At 34.8% G+C, this 24,098-nt stretch overlaps 1 protein-coding gene across 11 annotated transcripts in view; it reads left to right on the top strand.

Annotated features, from left to right (window-relative positions):
• The window catches only part of BIRC6 (baculoviral IAP repeat containing 6), a 227,342-nt gene that overhangs the window by 85,356 nt on the left and 117,888 nt on the right, over window positions 1-24,098 (top strand). For 5 of the 11 annotated variants that reach the window (XR_201180.3, XM_045079285.1, XM_004777910.3 and 2 more), the window contains 11 exons: window positions 5,191-5,337; window positions 11,519-11,706; window positions 12,487-12,810; window positions 13,050-13,149; window positions 15,300-15,514; window positions 15,691-15,899; window positions 16,332-16,678; window positions 17,283-17,502; window positions 17,998-18,131; window positions 18,846-18,983; window positions 20,517-20,644. Coding sequence is in view for 10 of the 11 variants with exons in the window: in XM_045079285.1 (XP_044935220.1) it covers window positions 5,191-5,337; window positions 11,519-11,706; window positions 12,487-12,810; window positions 13,050-13,149; window positions 15,300-15,514; window positions 15,691-15,899; window positions 16,332-16,678; window positions 17,283-17,502; window positions 17,998-18,131; window positions 18,846-18,983; window positions 20,517-20,644 (2,150 nt within the window). In the remaining variant the exon portion in view is untranslated. The remainder of the gene's footprint in view (window positions 1-5,190; window positions 5,338-11,518; window positions 11,707-12,486; window positions 12,811-13,049; window positions 13,150-15,299; window positions 15,515-15,690; window positions 15,900-16,331; window positions 16,679-17,282; window positions 17,503-17,997; window positions 18,132-18,845; window positions 18,984-20,516; window positions 20,645-24,098) is intronic. The other 6 variants (XM_004777911.3, XM_013048651.2, XM_004777912.3 and 3 more) reach the window with 5 other exon arrangements.

Genomic DNA, 24,098 nt, shown 5'->3' on the forward strand with positions numbered 1-24,098 from the left:
AAGCCTTTGCCTTTGGTTCAGGTCATGATCTCAGGGTTCTGGGATCGAGCCCCACGTTGGGCTATCTGCTCAGTAGGGAGCCTGCTTCCCCTACCCCACGCCCCTGCCTCTCTGCCTACTTATGATCTTTCTCTCTGTCAAATAAATAAATAAAATTTAAAAAGAATAAAGTAAATTAGGAATTGTGAAAAAAGCAACAGAGAAAAATCAAATACAGAAATACAAATAAAATGTAAAGTGCCTTAATTACAACCTTTCCATCCTTACATTACCTTTGTTAACAGGATGTTTAGCGGTTTAGACTTGTTTGCTTCACATGTTCTTGAATATTTTTAATGGATGAGATCAGAGTATCTACTTACTGATCTGTTACTTACTTTTTTTTTAAAATATTTTATTTATTTATTCATTCGACAGAGAGAGATCACAAGTAGGCAGAGAGGCAGGCAGACAGAGAGAGAGGAGGAAGCAGGCTCCCTGCTTAGCACAGAGCCCGATGCGGGACTCGATCCCAGGACCCTGAGATCATGACCTGAGCCGAAGGCAGCGGCTTAACCCACTGAGCCACCCAGGCGCCCTGTTACTTACTTTTTAATGTCTTATTTTATGGTGGGTATACGTTACCTCCTCTCTTTGATAACTTGGGCTCTGCCTCCTTTATGCTGATCTCTCTGTCCAAGTCACCTTCAATTTATGAGTGGAACTCAGAGGAGAGGTTAGAACTAGATATATAGATGCCTTCTGCATACCTTGTGTTACAGTGAAATTCATTGTGGAGAAAGTGTAAGGAAAAGACCATAAAGCTCAAGTCAGGCCAAGGAGTTAAAATACACAAGAGCAGCACATTCAGTAAAGAAGCAACTTAAAAATCATGACATAAGTCTCCATCCAAATGTCATTTTACTTCTCACCATTAATCCTTGCATGGTGTCCCTTTTCTCAGTTAATGGCATCACTGGCACAAATCAGGTATCTGAGTGTCATTCTTGATACCTCTTTCTCAGCCTCCACATTGAGCTGTTGGCAGATCCTATCCTTTTTTACACCATCATGTATTTCAAATGTATTCTCTTACCTCCCGTGATCACATAATTACTGCAAAGCCAGTCATTTTGAATCTGGACTACAGTAATAGCGTTCTAACTGGTCTTTCTGCATTGCTCTTGCCTCACTTGAGTACATTCTTTATATTGCACTGAGTGCCATTATTAAGTTTTGAACCTGTCGATACTCATCTTGAACATATTCTGTAATGAAATGGGAAATAGGCATGAAGCACTTTCACGGCATACTGAAGTACCATGGTTGTTTTAGGGAAACACACTTGGGCATTTTGAGTTACAAGCTGAACTAGCTACTTATTTTATGGAACACCATTTTTATTGCAATAATGACTGATCTGCAAAAAGTTTTTTCATACTTGATTGCTTGCTGTAGGTATTTTTTAACAAATGAATAGAAAAAGCCTATTAGTATCCATGTAATTGATAGTATTTCTTGCTATTAAAAGAGCTTTTAGGCAAAAATTAGAATTTTAGGGGCACCTGGGTGGCTCAGTTCGTTAAGCCTCTGCCTTCGGCTCAGGTCATTGTCTCATGGTCCTGTGATCGAGCTTGGCATCGGGCTTTCTGCTTGGCGGGGAGCCTCTTTCCTCCTGTCTCTCTGTCTGCCTCTCTGCCTACTTGTGATCTCTGTCAAATAAATAAATAAAATCTTAGCAAAAAAATTAGAATTTTAGAAACCTTGTATCATCCAGTGAGCTTGATAACTACTCAGTATATAACTTTTTTTTTTTTTTTTTTTTGACAGAGAGAAATCACAAGTAGTTGGAGAGGCAGGCAGAGAGAGAGAGAGGAGGAAGCAGGCTCCCTGCTGAGCAGAGAGCCCCATGCGGGACTCGATCCCAGGACCCTGAGATCATGACCTGAGCCGAAGGCAGCGGCTTAACCCACTGAGCCACCCAGGCGCCCCAGTATATAACTTTTTGATGGCCTGTGTTGAAACTGCTGAATATAATTTTCTGATGGCCTATGTTGGTATTACTGAATATCATTTTCTGATATATATAATGGAGTGTGTTAACATATGTATACAGCGGTCAACCAATATTTTCCAAGTGGATAAGAGATTCCTTAAAAGTACAGGAAATCCAATTAATATTAACACTATAGAGATTGAGGAGTTCATCAGTAAGATTTCAGAGACCAGGGATGCCTGGATGGTTCAGTCACTTAAGCGTCCAACTCTTGGTCTCAGCTCTGGTCCTGATCTCAGTGTTGTGAGTTCAAGCCTTTTAGTGGCTTAAACTGTGTGTGGAGCCTCCTTAAAAAAAGAAAAAAAAAATCAGATACCACTTTACAAATAATCTTCAAAAAAAAAAAAATTACCACTTGCCAAGGATTTTGAATATGTAAGACTATTAAAATACTCCTTTTCCAACTACACATCTATGATAGGCCAGATTTTTCTGTAAAGCTCTACCAAAACAACATCCTGCAACACACTGAGTATGGAGACAGGTAAGACAATAAAACTATCCTCTTTGATAAGCCAGATTTTAAGGAATTTTGCAAAAAATGTAAAACATTGCCACTCTCATAAAGTTATTTTTGTCTGAAGACTGTTATTTTTCACCAGAGTATACTATTTTTAGCTAATGAATGTATTATTATTATTACATAAGTTAATGTTTAAAATATTCTCATCGTAAGATTTCTGCTATGTTGAATATCTATATTTATGTATATCTATATCTACCTATCTGTCTATACAACCAACATAGATGAAAGTTCTTTAAGAGTTCTTAATCATTTTAAAGATACATAGAGCAGTGTTTGGATTGACCAATATTCCTCCAGCCACCTCGTTTCTTTAGTTCCTTTAATGTGCCGTATTTCTTTGTACTGGAGAGATTTCACTCATGTTGTTTCCTTTGTCAGGTTTTCCTTGCCTGGAATAAATACATAAAAATGTCATTCTTCCCATAAATCTCATCACCTCATCATGAAAGTATTTTTTTACTCCTCTACTTAGACTGATTTCCCTTGGATTTATTAGTCTTCTGAATCTTCTTTTAAGTAAAACGTAGCACTTTTTTTTTTAAGTTTTTATTTAAATTCCAGTTAGTTAACATATACCGTAATAACAGTTTCAGATGTACAATTTAGTGACTCGACACTTTAATACAATATCTGGTGCACATCACAAAAGTGCCCTCCTTGATACCCAGCACCTATTTAACCCATCCCCCCTGCCATTTCCCATATGGTAATGTTGTTCTCTTAGAGTCTTATTTCTAGGTTTGCCTTTCTCTTTTCCCCTATGATCATTTGCTTTGTTTCTTAAATTCCGCATGAGTGAAATCATGGTATGTGTCTTTCTCTGACTGACTTCACTTAACATAATACTCTCTTGCTCCATCCTTGTCATTGCAGATGGCAGGATCCTATTCTTTTTTAAGGCTGAGTAATATTCCATTGTACACACCATATCTTCTTTATCCATATCAGTCGGTGGACATTTGAGATCTTTCCATAATTTGGCTGTTGTAGATAATCTGCTGTAGACATTGGGATGTGTGTATCCCTTTGTATTAGTAATTTTGTATTCTTTGGGTAAAGACTTAGTAGTGCAAATAATAGATTGTAGGGTAAACACCGTTTTTTAAAGTTCAGTTGTATGATTAATTGTTTAGTGCCAGTAACCTATAACACAGAGTAGGTGTTTAATGAGAACTGGAGCCTATCCTTTTCTCATGTATTTCCCATGTCTAGTATTAAATGCTTAGTAAATACTTTTTTCTTTTTTTTTTAAACATGTCAGGTCCTATGTTGCGCACCAATGAAATGTTGGAGAACAGGGTTATGACAATTTAGTCTAACATTTAATTTAGTCCTTCAGATGTTGATTGTTTTTGTATCTCCCCATTCCATCTTTGGTTTCTGTTTAATTTTATCTGTTAAAGAATTATGCTTAAAGCAGTGCTAATTCCAGAAAATTTGGACAGCACTGAAAATAACCCTTTTCCCCCATAACACATAACACTTTTAATTCTTTTGTGTCCTCCTGTCTTATTGTCTTGCTGTGGTTTTATTGTTCACATAGTTGTGATTATGTGAATTATTTTATTTTAATTTTTTTCCAACTACATGTGCTAACTTAAACTATAGTTGATCATTCAATAACATGAATTTGAACTGTGCAGTTCCACTTACATATGGAATTGTTTTCCATAAATAGAGTACAGTACTGTTAATGTATTTTCACTTCCTTATGATGTTCTTATTAACATTTTCTTTTCTCTGGCTTACTTTGTTGTAAGAATACAGTACATAACACATATAATAGGAAAATTATATGTTAGTCAACTATGTTATCTTTAAGGCTTCTGGTTGACAGTAGGATAGAAGTAGTTAAGTTAATCAGAAGTTACATGTGGAGTTTTGACTATGCACAGGGTTGGCACCTGAACCTCTCAGCATTATTCAAAGGTCAGATGTATTTTGTGATTATAAAGTAGTAGGCCTCATTCTAAAATGGATAATATATGCAAAATACAAAGGTATATTTATAGAAGAATCTTGATAATATTTTAGAATATTTCTTGTGTTTTACTTAGGATCCTATTTATACAGGTGGTGTGAAAGAATGTATTCATTCTGATTTTATGCATTCTTAACGGATTGTGTAATAGCTAATATTAGTGGGGCACCTGGGTGGCTCAGTTGTTAAGCTTCTGCCTTCAGTTCAGGTCATGATCCCGGGGTCCTATGATCAAGCCCCACACTGGGCTCCCTGCTCAGCCAGAAGCCTGGTTTTCCCTCTCCCACTCCCTCTGCGTGTGTTCCCTCTATTGTTGTCTCTCTTTCTCTGTCAAATAAATAAATAAAATCTTAAAAAAATACTCTATTTAAAAAATAGCTAATATTAGTAGTGGTTCATTATTTTTTCCTCATTGAAAATCTGAATCACTTGTTACTGTTTCATATTAATGGCCAGTAAGTTGCTTTGTATATAATGCTAATCTTCTGTTTGTGAGTTTTCTTAATCTCATGTCCATTGCAGTACTGCATAGGGTTGTGTGTTTATATAGCTGCTTTAATTGAAATTGAAGTAGCAGCTATACTTTTCCATATAACTTTTGCCTTTTTAAAATTGACTTACATAGCATAAAACTTGTCTCTTTAACAGGAAATGGAAAGGTCAGTAGTTGCACAGCTGCCGAAGGTAGTTTCACATCTCTCACTGGACTTCTAGAAGTTGAACCCCTGCACTTTACTTGTGTGTCAACTAGTGATGGCACCAGAATAGAAAGGGATGATGCAAGTACGTTTACTGGTATATACCTTCTTTTATTATTCACGCTTTTTATTATACATTTTATGTTGAAGTAAAAACAAAGTGATGTATAAGTACTTAAATATCAGTTTGTATTATGTGTAAGTGCCTTTGATGTTACGTTAAATAGAAACTTAACAATAGGAGGAAAAAAGCAAAAGTAGTTCTCCATCATATTTTTCTATGTTCGTTCATAGTTTTTTTTCCTACCTTCTAAAACACTGTATTTTTATGTGTGTGCATTTTTAGAAGCCCTTTAATTTGGAAAATATCTAACATAACAAAAGGAAAAGGAAAAGTACAACAGACTACATTTCTTTTACGTAGCCTCAACTCTCTTCAACTATTGGCCAGTCTTATGTGTATGTAGTTTTGGCATCATAATGTTACTTCTTGCATTTAAAGCTCACAATATATAATATCTTTGAGAAGGTTAAGAAGAATGTAGAGGGAATATTATTTTTCCAGATGTTTTAAAGCACCTTTAGATATATGAAGTAAATTTCAGTGTGCTGAATATGTCATAGTATTGGTGTTTTAAATGAATCATTGGGAACTCTTGTTTTTTTTTTTATATACCTTCTTTTCTCTGATTTTTTTTTTCCTTCATGTCATAGGATCAGTATTTATAATTCTGTCTTGGCATAAATAATGGAAATTTTTATAGTTAAAAACATTAGATATGGTTTTATCTTAATTTTACAGTCACAGAGTTTGAATAGTGTCTGGAATGAATTCTGCCATTGGTGGTTTTGTGTTTTGTGGATTTCTTTTTGTTATCTTCAACAGTTTAACAGAAAGTATAAACATTTAGCTTGAGAAGCTACAAAAAATTTAATCTTAAGCAGGGTTTTAAAAGGAAATTATCAGTTTTTCAAGTGGGAAATTATCAGTTTTTTAAGTGCCTTCTTATTCAGAATCACCTTATATCTTCTAATTATGGAAGTAACCACTAAGTGAAATCTTTGCCTTGTGTAATTTACATGAGAGTTTTCAAATAAAATCTAATCTTTCTGTTAAATAAGGATGCCAAAAGGATGAAATTTTGTGTTTGCTCTCTTGGACTGTTATAGTCATTTTGTAGAGAAATACATGTATACTAGCATATAAAAATGCATGACAAGAAGTTGAACTTTCAGAGAACTTTTTTGTTATAAATCACACTATTTCTTGGAACTCTTTTGAAAGTAAGGGTCTAAAATTCATGTGTTTGAGTAAGTAATGCATTTAGAAGGTATGAAATTTTATAACAAATGTAAGAGTTTTGTAAAAGAGAAATATTCCTTCACACTCCCTTTCCTCTCCTATAAAGCAAGCAATGGAACCACCTTCTTTCTTTTCCAAAGATATTGTTCCTATACCTGCAATCCTATCTGTATTTTGCCTGCACTGAAACTACCACCAGGAGAAGGACTTTCATCAAATGTTAGGGCAAAGTCTTGACTAGTGGTCATAGGGTGCTAAAAGGTGACTGTAGTCTCTCAATTTCTTACTTACTTTTTTTGAAACATGTTAATTGTGAAATACGATGCTTTTATGAAAAAATGCAGATAACAATTATATAACTGGCAATTTATGACAAAACAAACTGTACATGTGACCACCAAATCAAGAAATAATATATCCAACACTCTAAAGGCTATCTTCATGTCCCCTTCCACTTATTTTTCTTTTGCTCTCTAAAAGATAAACATTGTCCTCACTTTTAGAGTAGTCATTGCTTGGGTTTTGTTTGTTTCATTGTATAAACCCTTAATTATGCATGTCTGATCTCTGGTTGAATATAGCCTTTATAATATAAAACTGCTTTTATGTGTTTTTTGATCTGCCTTCTGTTCAGCGTTATGATTGTTAATTCATTTAGAAATCAAGGAGTTAATAAAGACAGAGTCTGAGGAACACAATTAGCAAATATGCCCAAACAGATAGAGTACACTTCACCAAGTGCGGAGTAAACAATTATTGTCATGTATTCCTGCAATACTTAAAAATAAAAACTGATCCTCTGTGATTCCTAACATAGTATACAAGACTGACAGAGTAATTTCTGACCCTATAGCAATTTAAATAAAAATCAATAGCAAGATAACTAGAAAATCCTCAAACATTTGGAAAATTAAAAAGTACATTTGTTTAATGTTACTTCCTAAAGTTGAATATATGGAAAACCTATGGAACAGCACGTCAACTTCTACATTCATCTCCAAGAAAATAGTATATCTAGTAGCACGAAAAGCATCACAGTGGAACAACCCAAATATCAATCAGTAGTATGCTAATCAACAGTAGACACACAAATTTTGCTTTATTCAGACAACAGAATCTTAAATAGCAATGGAAAAGAACCAAATAACTGCATGCACTGATACAAATGAATTTAACAGTCATAACACTGAACAGAAGGAAGATCAAGTAATTATATCAGTAATTACATTAAATGTGAATAAATACTCCAACTGAAAGACAAAGTATCAGACCAGATTAAAAATATTACAGTGTTTTCATGTTTCATCCATTTAGCATGTACTGGTACATCATTCCTTCCTATGACTGGATAGTATTCTACTGTCTGGACATACCACTTTGAAAACAACTTCTATATGCCTTCTTTTGTTTATCTGCTGAGAAGTTAACAGGCATTTGGTTGTTACTTCTTTTTGTCTGTTAAGCAAAATACTGCCATGCAGCAAATTTGTGTTCATTTTCGTGTTTTCAGTTCCTGAGTATATACCTATAAGTGAAACCCACCATTTTTATTCTTATAGTTTTTCTTAAAGCTTCTGTGTCTTTTTTATGTCCACTTTACCCCCAGCTTTATTGAGATATAATTCACATATAATACTGAGCAAGTTTAAGGTATACAGTGTATTGGTTTGGTACATTTATATATTATAAAATGATTACCATCATAGTATTAACTAATACCTCTGTTCTGTCATGTAATTATGAGTTCTTTTCCTGTGGCAAGAATTATTTAAGACTACTCTTACCAACTTTTGGGTATATAATACAGCATTATAGTTATCATCAGGATGCTATACATTAGATCTCTGTATTTTCGTTTAAATTTTAGAATCAACTTGACAATGTATACACCAAAAAGCATTTTTTTCTTAAAAATTTGAATATAAATCAGTTCAGGAAAATTGGCATCTTAATATTCAACCTTTTACTTCATTAACATGGTATATTTAGTATACTTAGGTCTTCAGTTACCCTGGGAGATGTTTTTTAGTTTTCAGTGTTGATGTTATACACATCTTTTTAAGAAATATCCCTATTAGATTTTTTTAATGCTACTATCAGTGATACTTTTCTTAATTTCATTTAATTTTTTTTTTTTTTTTTGGTTGCTGGTGTATAGAAATACAGTTGATTTGTGTATATTAATCTCATGTGGTGATACTGCTATATTAGTTTACTCATTCTAATAGCTTGTAGATTCTTAAGGACTTCTTTTTTTTTATTCTGGTACAGTGTGTTTATTGATGATGTATTATATCTACTATAACTCTAATCACTTTTCCATTTAAAATTAATATGTAATAGTAACAACTAACAAAGTCAATGAAATGAAATGAGAAAATGATGCTTTTTCATAAGATGGAGAAATTACTTCTACTACAAAAGTAAATTTGTTTGGTGCAAATTTCAATTGAAATAGACTTTTGCTGCTATTAGAACTTATAAGATTTTAATAACATAAGTAATGATGGAATCTGTACATGACTTTAATCACAGTTTTTACAAACTAAGCTCAATAACATTCAAATTAGCATCTATATATTAAAATGTATACATTATAATTATATCCTGTGAGACTACTGTCTACATCCAGTTTGGAAGCTATTTTCAAACTGCAGATAATCATTACATCTTTTTTTTTTTTTTGTATCCCTTAAAGAGGTTTTTTTTTTTTTTTAATTTTTTTTTTAATTTTTTAAAATTTTTTATAAACATATATTTTTATCCCCAGGGGTACAGGTCTGTGAATCACCAGGTTTACACACTTCACAGCACTCACCAAAGCATATACCCTCTTAAGGACTTTTTATAGACACAGTCATGGCATCTGTTAAGAGTTTTACTTTACTTTTTCCTAATCATATCATTTAGTTCTTTTTCTTGCTCTTTTGTGCTTTCTAGGACTTCCTACATGATACTGAATAGGAGTGATGGTCATAAGTCATTTTTATTTTGTTCTCATCTCCAATTTTTTTATATCTGGTTTTTGATGCTCCTAGGATAAAAATAGAAAAAGATATTGAAAACTCAGACTTGGCAAAAGATTTTAAAATTTTGTGGTAGTAGGGCAACTTATTTCTTTCAGATTGTTTATGTCTCTTATGTGTTTTTGGTGACTTAATTCATTTTCCCATAAGTATTATTCAAGCATTGGATTTTAAAGTGAGTGAAGGCCCAAACTCCACATGGTTAATATTGAAAAGTACTTTAATGACCCCAAAAGTACAAATACAATATCAGTGCTTCAGTAAGTCTGATAATTAGCCCTCTATTGTTGGAATTAATAGCTGTTTCTTTGGTGGACCATTTGATGAAGCGGATGCATTTCATTTTGGGGCACATAGCTTAAGTGAATTATGATTGCTCTTTTTTTGACTATGCTTGTGTAGTTGAATTCTTGAAAGTTGAATGAGTCATAGTATGGGTGTTGTATAATAAGTGTGTGTGTTGTATAATAAGTGTGTGTGTGTGTAAGTTGAGGACACTTTTAATTGTAAGGCTATGCACAGTTTCATTTATTGCTGTCTTGTTGATTACAGCTTAATTTTTTTAATAGTTTTTTGAATCCTGGCGCAGGACAGCATTGTTAGATGTTAAAATAGACTGTCAGATACCTGGGTGTTGTTTCCCGCCCACTTTTTCAGGTATTTATGAGCAAATGATTTCCCTCAGCTTTAGATCCATTACCTGTAAAATGGGATAACATTAGTAACTACCTGTGTGCCCTTACAAAGATGAGATGAGTTGATGTAAGTTCCATGCCTAGCACTGTGCCTGCCCTCCCATTGGCTTTGGTTCCACATTGTCCTTAGTTCCACCTCTAGTTCTACCACTGTTAGCTCTACAAGTAACTAAGAAACAGAATTCTAGTATCTGCTTCTTAGAGTTGCTCATCTATTGAATATGTAATTAATTAAAACAGGGTCACATGGTAATGCACACTAAACATTTGCTACTACTATTGCCGTTATCCCTCCTCAATATAACTTTTCAGTAAACTTTCTAGCCTATTAGAATATAAATGTTAATGCTGTTATTAAACTTGGCTTTTACTTCTTATTTTATGGTGACCTGTTTCATTAAGTTGTGAAATTAAGCTTTTATCTTAGGTTTTTCTAAAATGTTTTCCACAAATATTGGTAAATATTTAATGGGGAAAGCAAGAATGATTTTTATAATGTGTATTTGAGTAACATTGAAAAGGAAAGTCAAAGAAATTATTCAACTTACAGGAATTTTGTATTCTTTAAGGGTGATAGTGTTCATGGCTAAGCAGTATGTACAAGAATTATTTGACGTAAGTCAAATCAGGCTTATTTCTCTCCATATTAGAGTTCAGGGGAGCATTTGGTAGGAAACATTGCTTTACCTATTCTTGGGGGGCCAGACTCTGTCTAGGCTATGCTTTAAAATGAGGAAATAAGGTATCATCAGATTTTATAAGGACATCATTAAAAAAATCGAGATGAGAAGGTTTTTTTGGACCTTTTTGGGGGATGGAGTAAGGGGTATTGCTATAGGAGAACTTAGTAAAGCAGATTTCAGTTTGTTATGCTCAAATTGATTACTCTTGTTTTGTGCTTTTATTTTGGCCATATTAAATGAAATGTTTTATATGCCGAAAATATTTTTAAGTTCAACAATTTTTCTTTGGTTTATAAGTAGTTCCCCATTAAATGAAATTTTTTATATGCTGAAAATATTTTTAAGCTCAATAATTTTCTTTGATTTATAAGTAGTTTCCCAGATTCCCTAACCTCGAATACTGTTAGGATCAATCAATATGCTTTTACCATTAAGATTTCCCTATTGATACTCTATAGATTCTTCTCTTTTAAAATGAAACTGGAGTTTTAATGTCAAAATAGTATACTTGGAATATGTTTCTATGTGAACCTTTTCCTCATCCCTTTTCTCCCCCCTTGTCTTATGCCAGTGAGTTCCTTCGGGGTTACTCCTGCAGTAGGTGGACTGTCATCGGGGACAGTTGGGGAAGCTTCGACAGCCCTGAGTTCAGCAGCCCAGGTAGCTTTGCAGTCTCTCTCTCATGCAATGGCATCAGCCGAGCAACAGCTGCAGGTGCTGCAAGAGAAACAGCAGCAGCTTTTGAAGCTTCAGCAACAGGTTGGAGACTCTTTGGCTCTTTGTTCATGCTGTCTCTAAACTTCAAAAGCTGAAAAAGTACTATAAAAAATGACCATTATTTTCGTAAAGGAAAGTAGGTTGACCGATCTGAGCTAATCATTTTCTACAAAAATGGAGGTAACGTCTTTGTGATATATCTAAATTAAAAAAAAAATTATTTGATAAACAGCTGCAGGACTATACTTAATATTTTGGGGGACCAGTCTCTTAAGTAAAATCCATTTAGTCTCAACACTCTTGGTCAAACATTACAGTTACCAGTTAGGATTTTTATGGATTGGAGATCCTGAAACATTTTAGAGATGAATTGAATTCACGTGGATTAAAATTTAGTAATAGTGGCAGATGCTTTGGAGATTTCGTTGTGGTCTAATTGTGATCTGTATGATTGTAGGTGACATTATATTAGGTTAGGCACCGTGAGAATCTACCTCCTCTTGTTAATATTTTGCTTTGAGGAGAATTTTGTTTCCTTATTTACATTTATTTGTTGTTCTTCCTTTCCACCTTTGCTTTGTGGAAGTCCTTGTTCCCCCCAAGCACAGGAAATTGTGTATCAGATGTTTAATGAAGTCGATAACAGTGAAGAAATACTCAGTTCATGTTGAGTCCATTTTTTAGTTTAATTTCATTTTTATTTAACTGAGATCTAGTTAATCAGACCATGTTTATCTTTGTATGCTCTTTTCCTGTGTACTGCTCCCCACAGTTTGTGCAGGCAAGACTAGTCTATATCTTGTGCTTTTACTTCTTTTGCAGAAAGCAAAGCTGGAAGCCAAGTTACATCAGACGACGGCTGCAGCAGCTGCCGCGGCGTCGGCGGCCTCAGCAGTAGGTCCTGTTCACAACTCTGTGCCTTCCAACCCGGCGGCGGCCCCCGGCTTCTTCATCCACCCATCCGATGTTATTCCACCCACTCCAAAAACAACACCACTTTTTATGACTCCACCACTCACCCCACCCAATGAAGCAGTTTCCGTTGTGATTAATGCCGAACTTGCCCAGCTTTTCCCAGGCTCAGTTATTGATCCCCCAACAGTCAGTCTTGCTGCACATAACAAAAATTCCAACAAGTCCAGAATGGTAAATTATTATATTTTTAATAGGTGTTCGCTTAGACATTTAAAAATATTTTAATGTACATGCTAACCTGAGAAGGCAAACTTTTCTTATACCAACTTGATACATCAACTTAGATTGTTTTATAAAGTGTTATAGAATTATACATCAGGAAATGGGACTTGTTAATATGGTATTACAGTTATTAGTTTGTATAGAGCAAGAATAATATCAATATAGAGTTACACTTTTTTCTTTTCTAGAATCCACTTGGTTCTGGCCTAGCTCTTGCAATTTCTCATGCTTCACATTTTCTTCAGCCTCCACCCCACCAGTCCATTATTATAGAGCGAATGCATTCAGGTAATATTTGCCTTTCTTAAAATATTTTTCTTGCCTAGTCTATCAGCCCTCTGAGTCTTACTCTGTAGTTTGATTTTCTTTTGCGAGTAAATCCCATCTATTCCTAGGTAAGCACATTTTACCAAGAATAAGCACCATATAAGGCTTAGCTGTGTGCTCACTCTGTTGAGCATAGGGGAGCTGCTGGGTAGGGTGGCTAAGTTTTACCCAGACCCTGTATCTGAGCTGTATGTGAGTCTTGCCTGTTGAACTGGGATGGACAGAAGGGTCGACTTCCGTTGTAGCTGCTCAGTTTTCATGACACTGGAAATCACGCTTCAGTATTCCTAACACCAGCACTCTGATGTTGAAACTGTTTCCAGAAAATAGCAGATAGAATTACTGCTCATTTTAATAACTGAGTAACATTAATAACACTTCCTGGTCTCGATAATTCAAATTTTACATAATTTTGTGGCCATACGTCTATGCTAGTTACCTGTGACTGCGATAGGGGCTTTCAATTAGAGCATGTTTACCTAGTAAACTATGGGCAATTTTAACCTTATAATCCTACCAAACTGTTAATTCTGGGTGTGGACTGCAGCAGAATTCAACAGAATCTGTGTTTTATAGCAGAGAATAATATGAATATAATGCATACTGTGTCACCTTTCATCCTATGAATAGTTGAACCAGAGTTGCTTTATTGCATCAGGCTGTTTCTTTGGAAGAGAGAGTTTTTTAAAACAAAAATTTTTGGGGCGCCTGGGTGGCTCAATGGGTTGGGCCGCTGCCTTCTGCTTGGGTCATGATCTCGGGGTCCTGGGATCGAGTTCCGCGTCAGGCTCTCTGCTTAGCGGAGAGCCTGCTTCCCTCTCTCTCTCTCTCTCTGCCTGCCTCTCCATCTGCTTGTGATCTCTCTCTGTCAAATAAATAAATAAAATCTTAAAAAAAAAAAAAATTCTTGATGGTGTTTCCTGTTGAACTAATCCTTCACCGGTGTTACCATTAGCGTCTGTAACATTTAGAATGTGACTAGTTGGTGTGCAGTGTTATGGAATGTGAGCGGTTGTTTACACTGCAGTTTGCTGTTTAGCAGTGGAATTGACTGTAGATTATAGAATTACGTTCTTTGTTCTTTAATGGTTTTTCTGTTTAGGAAAGTACTGGTAACTACCTTTTTCTGCGAAACCAGCTCCATTGAAAATAGCATGGGTTCTAGCAGTTTCACTAGGGCCCTTCACTGTAAAATGCAGCTCTTAAGTTTATTAAGTGCTCCTCACCCCAACCTGGTGAAGAAGAAAAAGAATTCTGTTGTTAATGATTCTGTCTACTGTTTTACTAATCAGGCTTATTCTGAAGTGTGTATGAGATGAGAGATGCAAGTCTGCTCTTTTTCTGTTCCTCTCAGATAATTTTTGCCTTTCATTAGTGTGAGCATCTCAACCACACTGGGTATGATTTGGGTGCTTACACAGAAGGGCTTCCTGCCTCTTTAGTGTGGTCATTGAGAGTAAGCCATCAACTGCACTTGGTACTAAGTAGCTGAAGAGACAGTGATGTGTCGGTACCTGGGCAGAAACACTATTTGGGATAAGCTGTGTCTCTCTTTATTGGAGGACCTTCCTGAGGGATTTTTTTTTTAGTGGTAGTAGTGACTTTGTGTGATTTCTGCCTTGTACTTTTACTTTACATCGTAACTGCAGTGTGAGATCTAACTCTGTAAGAAAATGAGTAAGGCTTGAGAACAGTAAAATCAAGCAGTACAATTTGATATCATTAATGCATCTATTAGGACAAGTTTTAGGAAGTGACCAGATGACTGAAAAAGATTACATAGATACTTTTTAGAATTAATCCATGTACTGTTTTTGGTAATAACGTTTTTCAACTCTAAAATTTTAAATTAAGCTTGTATGTACAGTTGATTGCTGTTGCAATAACAACTTACTCTTGTATACTTTTTTCTTTAAGCCTGAACTAGCATGGATTGAGGTTTCAGAGAATTTTTGAGGACTGCTTATTTACTTTCCTTCCCATCTGTTTGTTGTTTAATAAGTTGATTTCATTTTTTAAGATGCATGTTCCCAACTGTTTTTGTGAATGTATCTTTTGGTTAATTGCAACAATGATAGTTTTTGTCAACTCTTACTATCTCTCTCTGATAGGAGCAAGGAGATTTGTGACCTTGGATTTTGGCAGACCAATACTGTTGACAGATGTCTTGATTCCCACTTGTGGAGATTTGGCCTCCTTGTCAATTGACATTTGGACATTAGGAGAAGAGGTGGATGGGAGGCGACTGGTAGTGGCAACTGATATAAGCACACATTCACTAATTCTGCATGATTTGATACCACCTCCTGTGTGTAGATTTATGAAGGTAAAGATCTGCAAGACAGTGAATTGATATGCTTTCCATCTTTCCAACAAGTTATGAGAGATACTCAGACATATAATTAAAAAGTATAACTATCTTCTTAAATACATTGCTCTGAATTTTATTTTTGCAAATGGATGTGTATGTATATTCATGTTTCATTTTTCTCTTAATTTCAGATCACTGTCATTGGACGTTATGGGAGTACAAATGCCAGAGCCAAAATCCCCCTAGGATTTTACTATGGTCACACGTATATCTTGCCTTGGGAAAGCGAACTGAAGTTAATGCATGATCCTTTAAGGGGAGAGGGTGAATCTGCAAACCAACCAGAAATTGACCAGCATTTAGCAATGATGGTTGCTCTACAGGAGGATATACAGTGCAGGTTATTAGAAAATTGCAGTATATTTTAATCTTACTGAAACCCTTTACTTTGTATGTCTTATATATTTTTCAAGAAATATTTTTGCATAGATGTATAGAGAAGAACAAAAGGTTGGAGGACCCAACTGACTCAGTGAGAGAAGTGACTCTTGATCTTTGAGCTGTGTGTTTGAGTTCCACAGTGGGTGTAGAGATTACTAAAAAAGAAATAAACTTTAAAAAAGAAAAAAGGAAGTAGGAAGCTAGAATGTTATAATAATTGATAAATTACAGTATTATGATTAGATAATTGACTTCATTTAGTACTTAACAAAGGATTAGTTCTTTTTAATGGTTGTTAACATGTTCTAGAGATTTAATTTTTAGTGTGCATTGGTACATATATGTAAAATGGAACATTGCAGGAATTGTTTTGTACATTTTTTATTCACAGGTATAACTTAGCTTGTCATCGACTGGAAACTCTTTTGCAAAGTATCGATCTTCCTCCTCTTAACAGTGCTAACAATGCACAATACTTTTTGCGAAAACCAGACAAGGCAGTTGAAGAAGACAGTAGAGTTTTTTCTGCCTATCAAGACTGTATTCAGCTACAGCTTCAACTGAATTTGGCCCATAATGCAGTGCAGAGGCTCAAAGTAGCTCTTGGTGCAAGTCGGAAGATACTAAGTGAAACGTCAGATCCAAAAGATTTAATTCAGACTTCTTCCACAGAGCAGTTGCGGACCATCATCAGATACTTACTGGACACTTTGCTCAGTCTTCTTCACTCTTCCAATGGTTTGTATTTGGCTTCAGTTCTTTAAATGCTGGAAATATGTTTGATATGATTTTCTTTTTTTGTTGTTGTGTTAGTATTTGCTAGTATTGTTCATTTTGATATTCTTTCTGTGTGAGCACTTATGAAATGAAATGTTTATGAAATGGTTAACTCCTTTTTTCTCCCATATTTCTCCTTTTTTTGGTTTTAAATGGATTTTCAACTCGAATCTTCACTGTGGATGCGGTACCTCATTTGTCTGGCAAAATATTAAATATGGTTATGGTGAAAACTTAATAAATTTCAACAATATACTGTCATTTTCTAATCAAGAGCTATTTTTGGTCATTACACATGCACACACAGATATACACACTCAACTATCTGAATCACCCAACCCCACACATAAGAAATATAGTTGATTCAAATGCTAGCTTTTCTCCTCTTGCAGCATTTAACAATTAAAATTCTACATACAAAGAATAAATAAATGAATAGCAAAATAAATAGAATTACAGTTGGTTACTGATTGCTGTTAAGAAAAAAGCGTATTTAGGTATGCTGATACTGGTATTACAGCATACGCTTAAATAGGAAATTTTACTGTTTTCTGTTCTGTAATAGGACACTCTGTTCCTGCAGTTTTGCAGAGCACGTTTCATGCCCAGGCCTGTGAAGAGCTTTTTAAACACTTGTGCATCAGTGGAACCCCAAAGATACGGTTGCATACTGGTCTTCTACTTGTTCAACTCTGTGGTGGTGAAAGATGGTGGGGTCAGTTTCTTTCTAATGTTCTTCAGGAATTGTACAATTCAGAGCAGCTTCTCATCTTTCCACAAGATAGGTAGGTCAGAAAATATGGAGTTTTTATTAGTAATTTTTACTTTTCACAGTTAGGGTTCAGATTTTGAAATTCTATGCATGTAGATTGATCCTGAGTGGTTAAATGAAGCACATCTTACCAGGGTTTGGGAATGCCCAGCAACGCACATATTGAAGAAGATTATACGGTGATACAGTAGACTACATTCTTTAGTTTCCTGACTATATCTGTGGAGTTTATAGATCTGTGTTTACAAGTATTTCCTTATAGATTATGTTACTTTATGTGTTACATGTATTCTTTGAAACTATGATAAAATTCTCTGCTGGATTTTGTATGGATATAGTTATGAAATATAACCAAGAGTTTGGAAAGAGTTAATTTTAACATTGTAGCTCCAGGTATAACTCATGCTAAGAACAGCCTATCGTATCATTTGTTAAATTTCAGTGTGAATTATTTTTTAAATGAGCAAATGGATTCATACTGGTATTTTATTTGTATCTCTTTTTTTAGGGTCTTCATGTTACTTTCCTGCATTGGTCAGAGATCACTTAGTAATAGTGGAGTATTAGAAAGCTTACTTAATCTGCTGGATAATTTGTTGTCACCTCTTCAGCCACAGTTACCCATGCATAGGAGAACAGAAGGTATTATTTAAAGTGGTTGTCTTTAGCAAAAACATAAGATTCCTATAAATACTGCTTTTATAAAATGTCTGGTTGTGAAGTACTTTTTTTAATATTCATCGCTGTACACTTTGCTAATACTTTCATGCTGTAGAATTTAGAATGTAGACTTTCATATGATTGATTGCCATATGGTTATTGCTTTATAAATCTATTTTTCATTATTTGAACTTTGAATCTGGAAACTATCGAAACATGTTTTTTTCTGTATTGTCATAACTAAAATCGGACTCTTCATTAAGTCTCAGTTTTAGGTACGGTTGCTTTTCTGGTCATTCATAATGAATTTCATCCGAGCAACAAAATTGTTATTGGAACAAAAACTTTAGAACTTAGTTTATATATGATTAGGAAGTTGAGAGATTTTTTTAATTTAGTTACCTGGAAGTCTGAAAATTGGACCTTATACCTGTTTCCTAGTTTATAAATTATTGTCTCTTGGATTCAATCTATAATCAAGAATCTATTTTCATAACATAAAACATTTATCTTCCATTAGATTAAGCGTGTGGCCACAGGTTCCAGTTCTGAGGCTTATTATAAGTAAATATTAATGTTAGTAATGATATGGTATATTTTTAATTTATAAGATGTTCATCTCATAATTATTTTCTCAGACTTCATTAGAACTCTTAGAATCACCTGATTATTTTTTCCACTGTCACCTGCGTATAGGAGTGCTAGATATTCCCATGATCAGTTGGGTCGTGATGCTGGTGTCCAGATTGCTGGATTATGTGGCCACTGTTGAAGATGAAGCAGCAGCTGCAAAAAAGCCTCTGAATGGTAAAGACAGGGAGAGGTTTCTGACAGGTATCAGAAGTTTATAATAATTTATTGGTGGGGATTTTGAGTGACTATGCAGTTGTTCCAGAACTGGCTATTGGCCTGGAGTTTCCAGCTGTATGTAATTTATGTAAAATATGAATTAAATTTACTGGGAATCTGTTTTAAGGAAAAAATTTATTTTTGAAGGACTTTATGGACCAGCCCCTTATTTGAGCATGACTTTTAGTGTCTGGATACAAGCATGTCTTTCATTAGGTTATTTTCCTCATGCTCATTTAAACACTTTCTAATGGCATACATGTAAGTGAATTTATGAGTAGAAATATGTGAAGAGTTCTTTATGTTCTTTGAGTATAGTGTGTCATTCTATTTATCAATATGAAGAAGTAGAGTTCTAATTAAGTATAAAGAGTTTTTATGCTTAGATACAGGAGTTCCCAGATTGGTGTTCTTTTTTTGTTTGTTTTTTTGAGTTTCAGTCTTCATAAAAGTTTGAGGCATAGAAAAATTTTCAAATTATATGATATCCAACTGCAAGACAGATTATTTTTTTCCCCTACTTCCAGGCTAACAACAGTTTTCATAAAGGTTTTGAAATAGCTAAATCTTATATCTAAATACAGTCATTTAAGTGCCATAAAATTGAATTTTACACATTGTCAGGTTTCTAGTATTAAAAAAAGGTCCCTCAAGGTGTGTTATAGATCGATGAATCAATTGATTTTGGTGCACATTACGTTTGGGAAAAGGGTGGGGAATTTTTTGCATGTAGAGGGAATATGTCTTAAATATTTAGAGTCTGTGAGCCAGTTCACTCATAGGATATAGAGGTATCTACACAGCTACATATAACTATCACATGAAGTTGGAATATTACAGTATCAGAGATCTTAGTTTTTATTTATATCATTCAGATACTGTGGAAGTGCATTGGTGGAAGACATTTTTTATAGGTTTTGAAAAATTTGAACTGTCTTAACAAATGGATAGTAGAGAATAGAAGAAGATGTCCTTAGGTTAAGCAGGCATGAACAAGTAATTGGAGATGGGTCAAGTGTGATGTTGAGCAGAAGAATGATACTTGAAGTAATAGTCTGGACACATTTTTTTAAAAATGAGAAAAAGTAGAGCTACATAGCATGATTTTTTTAAACTTATTTTTGCATTCATTAAGTCAAATTATTGAATATCCTCTTTTTGGGTCCTTACACAAAAGCTTGGGTTTGAAATAGGCAGTAGTGAGCCATTTGTTGTTTTTCAATTGAGTTACATCAGAGGTGTGTTGTTAAAAATTAATCTTAAACAACTGTGGAGGAAAATAGCTGTTGTCTTAAAGGAAATATTGGAGACAGGAAACTCTGATCTTAGAGTCATTTAGGGTCTAGAGTAGCTTTCTGGGGTCAAATCTTACTAGCCATTTCCTAATAATGGTTAATTTTCTTTAAAACCACTTCGTCATGATTGACACATTTATAAATTTGTGTTTTCTGGGTATAGAAAGTACTTTAAAGTCACATTTAATGGAATTACTAATAAAACTTTTTCTTGCTCTTTCAGGTAATCAGTGGAGTTTTATTAACAATAATCTGCACACTCAGAGCATAAATAGGTCTTCCAAAGGCAGCAGTAGCCTTGATAGATTATATTCCAGAAAAATCAGAAAGCAGCTAGTTCATCATAAACAGGTAATTTTCAGTATGCTTTTTTAAATTTTAATGTTTGAGAACATTGCTTTAAGTTGCATAAGACAGACTTGTGGTTATCAGGTGTTAGGTATGCTGTTTAAGGAGGTACTTAGGGAAGTTGTTTAACAGATTTGAGACTGAGCTTCTTTATTTGTAAGATGGCAACAGTTTGTAGTTTACAGATTTTTGGTGAGGTCCTTTAAAGTGTCTACCTCGGGCGCCTGGGTGGCTCAGTGCGTTAAGCCGCTGCCTTCGGCTCAGGTCATGATCTCAGAGTCCTGAGATCGAGTCCCGCATCGGGCTCTCTGCTCAGCAGGGAGCCTGCTTCTCTCTCTCTCTCTGCCTGCCTCTCCTTCTACTTGTGATTTCTCTCTGTCAAATAAATAAATAAAATCTTTAAAAAAAAATAAATAAATAAAGTGTCTACCTCTTCCCCTCTCTGTTAATACTGTTCTAAATAAGAGGCCGTCATTTTTTTTTTTTTGTCTAGTCACAAGGTGTCTTTGTTCTTTCTTAATCCTTATCATTTCTTTCTTGAATTCTTTTTTTTTTTAATTTTTTAAAAAAGATTTTATTTATACATTTGTCAGAGACAGAGGGAGAGAGAGCGAGCAAGCACAGGCAGAGAGGCAGGCAGAGGCAGAGGGAGAAGCAGGCTCCCCGCCAAGCAAGGAGCCCGATGCGGGACTTAATCCCAGGACCCTGCGATCACGACCTGAGCTGAAGGCAGCCGCTTAACCAACTGAGCCACCCAGGTGTCCCTCTTTCTTGAATTCTTGATAGCTTCCAGTTGACCTGTGCTTGAAAGTCAAGAGTCCTTAACAGGACTTCAGGGTTCTATCATGGGTCTCTGTTTGTAACTTACACGTTTGAAGTTTAGTCTAGCCATATTGAATTTGAATTTATGAACCACCAGCCCCAGTTTTCTCATCCAGGACTTTTGCATCTAGTAAGTACCTTTCCTCCCCACGCGCCCCCGCCCCCCCAAACCACATAGATTACTCTTTTGCTGAGATGACCTAACTTACTAGGCATGAGTTTATAATCACTTCCTCCAAGAGGACCTCTCTGTTTCCCAAATTAGGATAATATGTGTTGGTGGTATAGTGGTGAGCATAGCTGCCTTCCAAATTAGGGTAGTATCCCATACAGTATATTCCCCATGTGTCCTGTATTTTATCATTTCATTATATTCATCATAAATTTTGGTAGGGATTCTTTTATTTTGTTAACTTGAAATTTGTGCAGTTCAGGGTGAGTAAATCATTTCTTAAAGTATTGTTAGGAGTCATGCAGAGTGCTCTTTTATACCTAGCTTTTTTTGCTCAAAATGACTTTTTTTGAGATCCATCCATATTGAGTGTATCAGTGGTTCTTTTTAATTCTTGACCACCGTTCCGTGAATGTTCCAGAATCTCTTAATCCATTTGCCTGTTGATAAAACCTTTAGTGTTGGTTTTATTCTTTTTGAAATACACACAGATGCACATATATGTTTCTTCTTATCATGCAAACATTTGCATGCAGACACACTAAATCTTTCACACAATTATATTCACACAATATATTCATATATTAGAATGTGGTTTTTAATGGGAGGACACTTGTGCATATCTGGTTTTTTTTCCTTAGTTGGTTCCATGATCACTTTTGAAATTGCACATAAAATTTGTTCGATACACATTTTACTGTGTAATAGTGAATTTATACCTGATATCAGATTCTTAGGAGCCATTACTTTATTGTCACTACCTTTTTAAATGGGTCTTTCTCTTTCTTTTACAGCATATACAGGGTTAAATGTTATATCCTTGATACATAGTATGGAGCCTAGTGTATTGTCAATAAATATTTGTATAATTGATTTGAACTGTAATTAGAGTTTATATGAAAATCCATTGGATCTGACAAGTTTGTGGAAGCTTTAGGCCTTTTTAAAAACATGGGCTTAGCACTGAATTATTTATTTTCACTTTAAAATTTTTCAGCTGAGCTGTTTGATCTTTTGCAGGAAAAATGATGTGAAGCTTTTCCCTCAACTCTTTTTTATTTTTTTTACTCTGAACTAATTTTATGTGGTAATAATTTACATTTTAAAACAGCTGATTTTACTGAACACTTAACATTTATGCTTGCTGTATTTAATTTAGGATATGAAGTTGGAAAATAAACCTAGAGTATAAACCCAGTAGATTTTTCTTAATAAAATATTACTGTTTTATTCTTTACTATGATGGACATTATTGGCACTGGAAAAACTTAAAAGTGGGATGTGAGGCATAGTTGGTAGTAGTGTATCAATATTCTCTGTTTCTAATGGTTTTATTATGGTTGCAGGAAAGAATCTTGTTTCTAGGAAATGGACACTAAAGTATTCAAGGGTGGCTGGTCAGCATGTTGCCAGCTTACTCTCAAATGGTTTAAGAAAAAAATGTCTTTTTATAGTAATTGAAGTTGCTGATTAAGATTGTGGTTTGAAATTAATTAAAAAAAATATTTATTGTTGCGGCGCCTGGGTGGCTCAGTGGGTTAAAGCCTCTGCCTTCGGCTCGGGTCGTGATCCCAGGGTCCTGGGATCGAGCCCCGCATCGGGCTGTCTGCTCCGCGGAGAGCCTGCTTCCTCCTCTCTCTCTCTCTGCCTGCCTCTCTGCCTACTTGTGATCTCTGTCTGTCAAATAAATAAATAAAAAATCTTACGTAGGTTTATTACGTTCTTAACTAAAGTATTCATTTATAATTATGGCTATCACTTTTTAGTGACTTTCTATTTAGAATAATGTTCTGCCTTATATGGAGATGTGGTTAAGTCATTCAATGGATTTTTAAGGTCTTCTGTGCAGACATTTTTGTCTTTGTTTTGATTCATTGCTACTAACTAGTAGTTGCCAGGGATTAGGGACTGGGCCCATGGGATAGGAGGGATATGGGTGGGCTATTTAAAAGGACATCATGAGAGATCCTAGTGATGATGGTACTATCGTGGCAGTTCATGTGTCCACACATATGTAGAACTAGTACACAAACACAGACATAAACTCGAGTAGAAGTGAAGAGAAATCTGAATAAAATTGGTGAATTTTATAATGTCAGTACTCTGTTGCAGTATTACAGCTTTACAAATTGTTATCATTGGAGGAAATTGGGTAAAGTGTCTAAGAGAGTTCTCTTATTTCTTAGATCTATATATCTACAGTTAACTGGATAAAATTTTAATTAATAAAGAACAAAGACATTTTTAAAAATTTACTAATCTTAAGGGAGATTGCCATAAAAATAAAACTGAGAATATTGTGTAATAAAATATTTTCCCCATATATTTAAGAGCACTTACTTTCCTCCAGAAAGTATCTATCCTTCTCATTAATGGCTTACATAAAGAAAGTTTTCCACTTACTTCCCTTTTCCCATGGATGAGTAATTAAATCTTAATTATAACATGGACAGATTATTTGGG

This window comes from Mustela putorius, unplaced genomic scaffold (genome assembly GCF_011764305.1).
Source record: "Mustela putorius furo isolate JIRA1106 unplaced genomic scaffold, ASM1176430v1.1 tig00000281_pilon_pilon_pilon, whole genome shotgun sequence".
Taxonomy (NCBI): domain Eukaryota; kingdom Metazoa; phylum Chordata; class Mammalia; order Carnivora; family Mustelidae; genus Mustela; species Mustela putorius.